General features: G+C 39.9%; 1 protein-coding gene across 1 annotated transcript in view; it reads left to right on the top strand.

Moving 5' to 3' along the window:
- The first annotated feature begins 9,677 nt into the window (after nucleotides 1–9,677).
- Nucleotides 9,678–12,440, top strand: part of evla (Enah/Vasp-like a) — a 49,579-nt gene continuing 46,816 nt past the window's right edge. The window contains exon 1 of the mRNA XM_083632636.1: nucleotides 9,678–9,862. Coding sequence (XP_083488762.1) covers nucleotides 9,840–9,862 — 23 coding nt within the window. The 5' untranslated portion in view covers nucleotides 9,678–9,839. The remainder of the gene's footprint in view (nucleotides 9,863–12,440) is intronic.

The following is a 12,440-nucleotide window of genomic DNA, read 5'->3' as shown; positions in this document are numbered from 1 at the left end:
GGGGGGAATCAGGCGCCGTGCGTGTGCGCGTCTTCGCCGCCAGTGGGCAGCATTGAGCCGATCGGTCGGGTTCCCCAGCCCTCCGCACGCCGCCGGTAAGAACATTTTCCAAATCTCCCCCTCGCCAAAACACTCCGGATGGGAACAAAACATGGCATCAGGGAGGCGGCGGCCCACGACCACCACTGCACCGTCTGCTACCGAGCGTGAGCACCGCCTGAACAACATGGACCTGACGGTAAGCCGCGCGTGTGGAGAGAGACGACGGAGCACAAAGCAGCAGATGGGCCAAAACGCTCGGATTCTCCTCGCTTAGCGTTCCAGCAATTATATACCCCATCACCAGCCCATACTATCCCCATATAGACGCTTATAGGACACAAGGTGGAGGCTGCCCACCCAGCGGGTCAATCGCAGCCTACCGTGAACCGTAGACCCAGGGACAGAAGAGGACTGCTGGCTTCATCCGTCCATCATCTCCCATTGAATCAGAGAAAATGAGGTAAGCACCATGCGCTCTCTTTGACGCGTCATGACAGATGCGCACCGACCACTCAGCCTTCTGCCTCCAGTCACCTGCATTTATATATGTAGGCTATATTGATAAGAAATGTATAATGAAACGCTATCATGTATTGAGTAATTACAGAGTCTTTGATGACCTATGGTTTATTGTACTCTCCATAGGACAATATTTAGACCACCAGGGGCCCACCCACCCACCAGGCCTCTCTGCTCAATAGGCGTCATGAGTTATTGCCCGATACGAGGTGATTATTTCATATCCATACTTACAGTTTCCCCTCGCAATTATATTAGACCTCTATTGTCATTGCTGGACACGCCCCATTTTATTCAATGCAGGATTTGGGCAGGCTGATGTTGTCATGGAAACGACAGCATCATGTATTTCTCCACACATTCAATAAGCGGCTGTATAACGTTAGCTTAGCTACCAGGTCAAATGCTGGTTGTGTTGCATGATACATTGATACATGACTGATTCATCAAAGCGGGGCAATGAGGTGAGTGCAGGACGCCAGGCAGGCGCACATAAATAATAACCCATTCTAGGCATATCCAGAGGAGGAGGGGTTGTTTATTCTGGTGGTTGCCAGGCAGGTTATCAGACCCCCGCACCCCCCCCCCCCCCCCCCCCCCCCCTTCTCCTCTACACACCCCTACATAGGCCTACACCTTAATACACACACACACACACACACACACACACACACACACACACACACACACACACACACACACACACACACACCGTACAGCCTATGGAAAAATCCTCTAAGTCCATGTTCTAAATGGACCTGCGGGCCTATGGATTGACATCGTACTGTATTTTGAGCCTTTCCCTGAGTCTGTTGGTATGCAGAATGCAGTCAGGCCCAATAAGCAGTAAGTCTCTGTATTCTGTTCTATTTATGAAGCCGTTTTTCCTCCTGCCTCCGGTGACTCCTCTGTGTCTCTGCACCCTTCTCTTTTATGCCTTCAGATTTATCCTGACAGCTCTCTTCAGACAGAGTACACACTTCTTGTTTTCACTGTAGCTACCAGTGTGTGTGTGTGTGTGTGTGTGTGTGTGTGTGTGTGTGTGTGTGTGTGTGTGTGTGTGTGTGTGTCTGTGTGTCTGTGTGTCTGTGTGTGTGTGTGTGTGTGTGTGTGTGTGTGTTGTGCATGTGACTTCCCTCGGAGAGGAAAGGGAGTAAAAGAGAGGGGGAGTGATAGACAGATAAAGCTATGTAGTCTCTTATCCAGACAGTGTGTGAAGTGCAACTGTACTGTCCCCTGTTGGGCTTTTTTTTTCTTTTTTTTTTTTACATATTTGGATCCAATACACTCCACTCTTATCTCATACATCTCAAAGCCAGACGCGGTTTTACTAACCCATGGTAAAAGCTATGCAGAGGTGTCAAAAACACTAACTGATGCAATGAGTAGCGTCCAGGACTGGCTCACAGACTCATGTCTACTCCTGAACGCCAAAAAGACCGTCTGCATGGCTTTTTCCAAAAGATCTGTGGTTTTAGAGTCATCAAATGTGTTCCTGGGCGGGGAGGAACTTGAACTGGTGTCTGAGTTCAAATACCTCGGGGTAATGTTAGACTCTACCCTAACTTTCAAAAAACATGTAAAAAAGGTTGCCAACACAATTAAGTTCAACCTTCAAAACTTTAAACAAATCAGACCTTATCTGACAGTAGGGGCCGCCAAATCTTATCTCCAATGTATGATACTATCACATATTGAGTACTGCTTCACAAACTGGTCTTGCACAGGAGTAACGATCCTCAAACCCATTGAACAGTTATATAAAAGTGCACTGAAGGTTTTTGACAGAAAACCCTACTCATATCACCACTGTAACATCCTCAGTAAGTATCATTTTCTAAGTTTTGCCAACTTTAAAGTTTTTAAACAGGTTGGTATTGTCTATAAGACCTTACATGGACTTTGCCCGCCCCCCCTGAGGGAATTCATAAAACGGAAGCCTGACACAGGACTCAACACTCGGGCTTTCGCCAGAGGGGACTGTGTAGTACCACACCGGACAACTGCCTTCGGCAAAAACACCCTCTCAGTCCAGGGCTGCCAAATCTGGAATTTGCTACCTCAAACTATAAGAAACTGTCTGTCATTCCCATCTTTCAAACACAACGTAAAAAAATGGATTTTAAATAGCCAAATCTGCGACCATGTGTAAAATGTACTGTAGTGCTCTTGTTTTGTTTGCTCTGTTATGCTTCTTGTTTTTGTTTTGTCTTGTCTTATTAACCTAGTTTAGTTCATTTTGGTTTACTTTAGTTTCTGATCCGTTTTGGTTTTGTTATTGCTCATGTTGTTTTTTGTATTGTTCTGTTTAGTTCTGTCCTGGTGCTGCCTCTGTCGTTTTTCTGTCTCTCTGTGGGGACTACGGATGTAATTTAGCATTCTTGCTAACTCCGGCTTATTTACGTTGCCTTGTGTAATGTTCATGAATATGCACTGTCCCGTCCAAATAAACAAATAAAGTAAAGTAAAGCAGTGGCTCAAGTATTTTGCTCTGAGACGGTAAGATTCATATCTTCCATTCTAGTTGGATGGACTGGCCGCCTCCTCTTCTCTGTAAAACTCCATCCTGTGTGTGTGTTTTTGCCAGAGGCATATCTGCTCTTTGACTCAGGCCCATAAGGGAAGTCTTAAATCTCTACAAAGCAACAACAAGGTGACTGGCTTTTACTGTGCAGAAAGACACAAGATCTAATTCAATGAGATGATTTGTTCAGCACCACTGCTTCCTATGTGTGTGTGTGTGTGTGTGTGTGTGTGTGTGTGTGTGTGTGTGTGTGTGTGTGTGTGTGTGTGTGTGTGTGTGTGTGTGTGTGTGTGTGTGTGTGTGTGTGTGTGTGTGCGTGCGTGCGTGCGTGCGTGCGTGCGTGTGTGTGGAGCTGAGCTATTTTGATCCCTAGTGGTTTCATCATAGGTTGAGGCCACGTCTCGTCATAGACGCTGGTTTAGCTGGCTCAGCCTGGCTGGGGGCGTGGTCAGGGTGGGGTAAAAACCCCCGTTCTATCCATTCAGCAAAGTTAGAATTTAGCTGATAGCCCAGCCCAGGCAGACACGATCGGGGATTTAATCACCGCAGTAAACGCACATCTGAGCAGACGTCTTGTGTTCTGCTCTAGAACCCCCAAACCTGTAGTTTAGAGCCGCAGCACTTTTGGTGAGTCAGCCCATGAGATATATGGGCGGTTTTACCCGACTCGCGCGCATAGCCGGTTAACATTTTGTGGGCGTTCCCAGACATGCGGACTGTCTCTATGCTATGCTGTATTCTTGTCAGACTGGTTGCTGTCATACTGGCCCACCAGTATGACAGCAACCAGTGTGTGCGTGTGTGTGTGTGTGTGTGTGTGTGTGTGTGTGTGTGTGTGTGTGTGTGTGTGTGCGTGCGTGTGCGTGCGCGCGCACGTGCGTGCATGTGAGAGAGAGAGAGAGTGGAAGAGGGCAATAGAGTGAGAGATCCGTCCTGCATGATGTGTTGTGGTGACTCAGGGTAGGAGAGGTAGAGTGAGTGAGGCCAGCCAGCTGAAGGTAAAATGCTGAGTTCTGCGTTTTCCTGCAGGCTGCTGCTTGTGTCCCCAGAGCCAATCAGAGAGCAGCTGCACGTGAGCCAGCGTCACCACAGACCCAACACTGTCATTCCTCAGCTTTTCACTGACAGTGATGATAACTAGGGACGAGACAATATACTGATATTGAAATTCAATACATCGTGCACAATGTGCCAATATATGTATCGTGGGGCAGGAAAATGTATCGTGATATTAGCTAAATTCTATTCTGCTGTATTAATCACAAATGAGACAGTCACAGATAATCACAGCCGTGACGATATTAGACAACAACAGCACGACCTCGAGTATACATGATCAGAATTATTATCATAATGCATATTATCACATTATCAGCATTATGCATTATATACACTAAACATCACAATACATTATCATGCAGTCTGCATTATATACACTAAACATCACAATACATTATCATGCAGTCTGCATTATATACACTAAACATCACAAGACATTATCATATGCATTATGCATTATACACTAAACATCACAAGACATTATCATATATGCATTATGCATTATACACTAACATTACAAGACATTATCATATATGCAGTATGCATTATATACACTAAACATTACAAGACATTATCATATACAGTCTGCATTATATACACTAAACATCACAAGACATTATCATATACAGTCTGCATTATATACACTAAACATCACAAGACATTATCATATGCATTATGCATTATATACACTAAACATCACAATACATTATCATGCAGTCTGCATTATATACACTAAACATCACAAGACATTATCATATGCATTATGCATTATATACACTAAACATCACAATACATTATCATGCAGTCTGCATTATATACACTAAACATCACAATACATTATCATGCAGTCTGCATTATATACACTAAACATCACAATACATTATCATGCAGTCTGCATTATATACACTAAACATCACAAGACATTATCATGCAGTCTGCATTATATACACTAAACATCACAAGACATTATCGTCTATGCATTATGCATTATACACTAAACATCACAAGACATTATCATATGCATTATGCATTATACACTAAACATCACAAGACATTATCATATGCATTATGCATTATATACACGAAACATTACAATACATTATCATATGCATTATGCATTATACACTAAACATTACAAGACATTATCATATGCATTATGCATTATACACTAAACATCACAATACATTATCATATGCATTATGCATTATACACTAAACATCACAATACATTATCATATGCATTATGCATTATACACTAAACATCACAAGACATTATCATATGCATTATGCATTATATACACGAAACATTACAATACATTATCATATGCATTATGCATTATACACTAAACATCACAAGACATTATCATATGCATTATGCATTATATACACGAAACATTACAATACATTATCATATGCATTATGCATTATACACTAAACATCACAAGACATTATCATATGCATTATGCATTATATACACGAAACATTACAATACATTATCATATGCATTATGCATTATACACTAAACATTACAAGACATTATCATATGCATTATGCATTATACACTAAACATCACAATACATTATCATATGCATTATGCATTATACACTAAACATCACAATACATTATCATATGCATTATACATTATACACTAAACATCACAAGACATTATCATATGCATTATGCATTATACACTAAACATCACAATACATTATCATATGCATTATGCATTATACACTAAACATCACAAGACATTATCATATGCATTATGCATTATACACTAAACATCACAATACATTATCATATGCATTATGCATTATACACTAAACATCACAAGACATTATCATATGCATTATGCATTATACACTAAACATCACAATACATTATCATATGCATTATGCATTATACACTAAACATCACAATACATTATCATATGCATTATGCATTATATACACTAAACATTACAATACATTATCGTCTATGCATTATGCATTATACACTAAACATCACAAGACATTATCATATGCATTATGCATTATATACACTAAACATCACAATACATTATCATATGCATTATGCATTATACACTAAACATCACAAGACATTATCATATGCATTATGCATTATATACACGAAACATTACAATACATTATCATATGCATTATGCATTATACACTAAACATCACAAGACATTATCATATGCATTATGCATTATATACACGAAACATTACAATACATTATCATATGCATTACGCATTATACACTAAACATTACAAGACATTATCATATGCATTATGCATTATACACTAAACATCACAATACATTATCATATGCATTATGCATTATACACTAAACATCACAATACATTATCATATGCATTATACATTATACACTAAACATCACAAGACATTATCATATGCATTATGCATTATACACTAAACATCACAATACATTATCATATGCATTATGCATTATACACTAAACATCACAAGACATTATCATATGCATTATGCATTATACACTAAACATCACAATACATTATCATATGCATTATGCATTATACACTAAACATCACAATACATTATCATATGCATTATGCATTATACACTAAACATCACAAGACATTATCATATGCATTATGCATTATACACTAAACATCACAAGACATTATCATATGCATTATGCATTATACACTAAACATCACAATACATTATCATATGCATTATGCATTATATACACGAAACATTACAATACATTATCATATGCATTATGCATTATACACTAAACATCACAAGACATTATCATATGCATTATGCATTATACACTAAACATCACAAGACATTATCATATGCATTATGCATTATACACTAAACATCACAAGACATTATCATATGCATTATGCATTATACACTAAACATCACAAGACATTATCATATGCATTATGCATTATACACTAAACATCACAATACATTATCATATGCATTATGCATTATACACTAAACATCACAAGACATTATCATATGCATTATGCATTATACACTAAACATCACAAGACATTATCATATGCATTATGCATTATACACTAAACATCACAATACATTATCATATGCATTATGCATTATACACTAAACATCACAAGACATTATCATATGCATTATGCATTATACACTAAACATCACAAGACATTATCATATGCATTATGCATTATACACTAAACATCACAAGACATTATCATATGCATTATGCATTATACACTAAACATCACAATACATTATCATATGCATTATGCATTATACACTAAACATCACAAGACATTATCATATGCATTATGCATTATACACTAAACATCACAAGACATTATCATATGCATTATGCATTATACACTAAACATCACAATACATTATCATATGCATTATGCATTATACACTAAACATCACAATACATTATCATATGCATTATGCATTATATACACTAAACATTACAATACATTATCGTCTATGCATTATGCATTATACACTAAACATCACAAGACATTATCATATGCATTATGCATTATATACACTAAACATCACAATACATTATCATATGCATTATGCATTATACACTAAACATCACAAGACATTATCATATGCATTATGCATTATATACACTAAACATCACAATACATTATCATATGCATTATGCATTATACACTAAACATCACAATACATTATCATATGCATTATGCATTATATACACTAAACATTACAATACATTATCGTCTATGCATTATGCATTATACACTAAACATCACAAGACATTATCATATGCATTATGCATTATATACACTAAACATCACAATACATTATCATATGCATTATGCATTATACACTAAACATCACAATACATTATCATATGCATTATGCATTATACACTAAACATCACAAGACATTATCATATGCATTATGCATTATACACTAAACATCACAATACATTATCATATGCATTATGCATTATACACTAAACATCACAATACATTATCATATGCATTATGCATTATATACACTAAACATTACAATACATTATCGTCTATGCATTATGCATTATACACTAAACATCACAAGACATTATCATATGCATTATGCATTATATACACTAAACATCACAAGACATTATCATATGCATTATGCATTATATACACTAAACATTACAATACATTATCGTCTATGCATTATGCATTATACACTAAACATCACAAGACATTATCATATGCATTATGCATTACACACTAAACATTACAATACATTATCTATGCATGATGCATTATACACTAAACATCAAAAACATTCCATGCATGCCCATCATATTGTAATGTGGTCATTCCCACCATATTCCACGCTTCAATATGAAATCATGCCTGCAACCTTCATGTCCACGGAGAGTTAATAATGAAGATGCAGCATGCCTCCCTAGGCCATATCAGATGACTCTCTCTCTCTCTCTCTCTCTCTCTCTCTCTCTCTGCCTCCCCTCTCCCTCTCTGTTTACACCTCCAGGTTTTGAACACAGCATCCTATATACAGTTTACTACTCCCAATCTAATATTGTATATCTGTATCACTCTACAGCTAGTTCTGAGTGCTTCCTACTTATTTCAGTGTTACACAAATACACTAGCTTGTGTTTAAACCTCCTAAGGCTACGTATGTTATAAGAAAGAATCTAATGTTATATTTCACCCACCTTGCCGACAGCTTTGTAGCCGCACGGTACCGACTGTACATCTGCCGAGTAGTTTTTAAAGCCAGCAAGCCTCCTAATCTTTGGAAGTGTAGAATGCTCTGTGTTTGTTTCCCACACCTTGGCTCGCTGTGGCAAAGCAGCTTAGTGTAAGTTAGCCTGAGCCAGATGGACCACTGTTCAGGACACATTCTTATGAAGCCACAAGGAAACCGCAAATGTTATGCTAGAAGAAGCAGACCTTTGTAGCTGGAACATGCAAAACAGAGATCGCCTTCTTTGGTTTCAGTGTTTGCTTAATTCATGCAGTTTGCCTGATTTTGAGTTCGAACGTTGTGCTCTTTACGCAGCCTGAACTCTTATTCTATAGGTTAATCAGCGGTGTGACATGCTTTTCTTCCTGTTAAAGTCAGACTCAGCAGATTGCTCTACACTCTATTGATAGTTTTATTGTGGTTGTTAATGCTGCCAGTTAGTTTATGTCCTACAGACAGCTGGGTGTAAATGTGCTGTTGTTTCCTATATAGGCTAACATGTCATTTCCATCTAGTGGAAATGATTCCTTGGAGGCTGAGAGACAGCAACTCCACTCCTTAGAACGGAGCGTGGTGACTGGCTTGAACTAGTCACATGGTCTCTCTCTCTCTCCCTCTCTCTCTCTCTCTCTCTCTCTCTCTCTCTCTCTCTCTCTGGCATTCCCGTACTCTGTTGCAACACTCCTGTGTCTCCTCCTCCTCTTGCTCTCTCACACTCCTCTCTCACTGAGTCGTATTCGTCCATGCATGCCGTGTCGGGGCGTCTGCTGGCTTGGAGGATGTAAAGAGAAGGAGGTGGGGGGAGTAGAGTTGACTGCAGCGCCGGGCGGACAGGACAGCATGCGTGCTGCCGCTCTCTCCTCTCTCGCCAACGCTTCCCCCTCTCCTCCATAATCTCCCCCTCCACCTTCCATCCTGTGCTCCAGGACCGTCTTCTTCTGCAACATGTACTCCCTTGACGACTTCGGGTAAGGAAGCACCACTCCTCATCATCCCCTCTCTCTCTCTCTCTCTCTCTCTCTCTCTCTCTCTCTCTCTCTCTCTCTGCTGCCTCACCCTCTCTCTGTCTCACCCTCTCGCTTAGTGTCTCACCCTCTGTGCTTCAAAATAGGAGTAAGAGCAAAACTGACTTTCCAGTGTGTGTGTGTGGTAATGATGTTGTGTTTCCGTTTAAAGCCTGGCGCAGTTTTCAGCTGCGTTACGGTGTTTGGATTTTCAAATGGCATAAGGAGCATTGTTTGTATGTGGTATTTCTCTCTCTCTCTCTCTCTCTCTCTCTCTCTCTCTCTCTCTCTCTCTCTCTCTCTCTCTCTCTCTCTCTCTCTCTCTCTCGAGTTGGAAAGAAAGTGAGGAAAAAGTGGAGAGAAGGAAAAGCTCCTCCAGGAGTTGCAGACTTTCTCTCTCTCTCTCTCTCGTTTCTCTCTCCCTCTTGCCAGCTGTTAGCAGCGGCAAGGCCTGATTGGTTAACCTCAGTAATCTCTCATTGGTTCAATCTTTTGTGGGGAAGAAGGAATGAGTTTCTCTCTGTCAGTGCGTCCGCTCAGCTGCTCTGGATCGTCCACTGGACTGATCCCATCTGACTCATTGTGTGCACGCACGTGTATGTGTGTACTGTGTGTGTGTGTGTGTGTGTGTGTGTGTGTTTGTGTGTGTGTGTGTGTGTGTGTGTGTGTGTGTGTGCGTGTGTGTGTGCGTGTGCGTGCGTGCATGCATGTGTGTGAGCGTGCATGCGTGCGTGTGTGTGAGAGAGAGAGAGAAAGAAACAGGAAGGGAGAGAGAGTGGTCATCTCTGAATGGCTGAATGAGTTGTGGGACTATCAAAAGCCAGATGAGAGAAAGTCTCTATGTGGCCTTGTCAGATTACTGCAGAACATCAACATGGTGATTTGTTGAAGCTCAAATACAGATGTGGACCAGAGTAGATCCATCAGAGGTTCACACCTCATAGCATTCACTCAGTAATCTACTGTAAAACCACTGTACAACAGAAGGAAGACCTTTCACTCTCTCTCGCTCTCGCTCTCTCTCTCTCTCTCTCTCTTTGTGGCTGTCTCTCTCTCTCTCTGTCTCTCTTTCTTTCTCTCTCTCTCTCTCTCTCCGTGGCTGTCTCTCTCTCTCTGTCTCTCTTTCTCTCTCTCTCTCTGTCTCTCTTTCTCTCTCTCTCTCTCTCTCTCTCTCTCTCTCTCTCTCTCTCTCTCTCTCTCTCTCTCTCTCTCTGTCTCTCACTCACTCTCAGTGTGTTCATTATTCATGAGCGACTGCTGATATGGACCGGCTCATTGGGCTCTTGCATTACTTGCAGGATTGTGTGCAGAGACAGCATGTTACAAAATGAAATTATATTCACCATATCGTCTCTCAAGCGCTTTGTTCTTATATTCACTACATAGTGTCACTTTAGCTCAAAGTCTTTTTGTCTGTGATTTCTTTCTTCCCATTTTCCCATCAGTCCCCTCTGTCACCCCAGCTGTTTCCCCCTTTCTCATCTCACCCTTCTCTTCTCTTTTCTTCTCTGCTAATGTTTCAAACCACCGCCCACACACGTGGCCTAAGAAGATAACTGTACACATTCCACTACAGTGGAACAGGGAGTTATGGACCAGAAATCATATCTTGATATTTTTAGGCTGAATGGCGATACACAATATATTTCTACGAAGTGGACTAAATGTTCAGTAGAGCTGGTCGGTATGGACAAAATCAAATATCACAATATTCTTGATCAATTACCTCAATATCGATATTGCGACAATATTGTAGGGATGACTATTGGTGGTTTCACAAAATATTTACACAATGGGTTTTTGATAAATAATCATCAGTAATGTGGATATAATGACTATGTGGGTAAAGGCAAATGATACAACAGTTAGAACAGTCTGGTAAGTTCAGAAAGTTACATCACTTTACTGTAATGCAGCCTTTAAAACCAGGAAAAGACAATACTACAATATTACGATATCCAAAATCTAAGATGCTATCTAGTCTCGTATGGTAAATGGTCTGCATTTATTCACCTTATTCTTTGCCCATACAAGGACGCTTCTGCATGACGTAATTTCGTAATCGTCTTTCCGGTTTTAAACATGGAAGTAGAGCATGCCTACCGCAGTCATTTAGACTTGCCAAAAAGCTGTTTTCAAGCTAAAAAAACCCCCAACTGTTTTAAAGTTTTAATATTTGTCGAGAACGTAACATATATGTGACCAGTTTATCAGAATAACACCTATTGGAAATCCTTAACCAGCAGCGACGACCGGGAGCGCTGACTGTGCTCACACCGGTCGGACTAGCTATCTGTCAATGGTCAAACCCTACTACTGGCAGTGAGAAAACACTGTCGACGTTCTTTTGTAACTAACGTTAAATGCCGACCGGGTACAGCCATCGGCTCCTCGCAGCAGTAACATTATGAACATGTAACTGAAGTTGGCCGCAGTGTAGCTTAATTCTGAATGTTGCCAAACTTCATTCATACTGACGTTTTATTTTGAAAATGGCCGCCAGCTAGCGTTGAACCGGAAGAACAAATACGTTGCGTCGAAC

Source organism: Poromitra crassiceps (genome assembly GCF_964638095.1).
Source record: "Poromitra crassiceps genome assembly, chromosome: 3".
Classification (NCBI taxonomy): domain Eukaryota; kingdom Metazoa; phylum Chordata; class Actinopteri; order Beryciformes; family Melamphaidae; genus Poromitra; species Poromitra crassiceps.
Note: the sequence above shows the minus strand (reverse complement) of the source record. Positions and strands in the feature narration are given on the sequence as shown.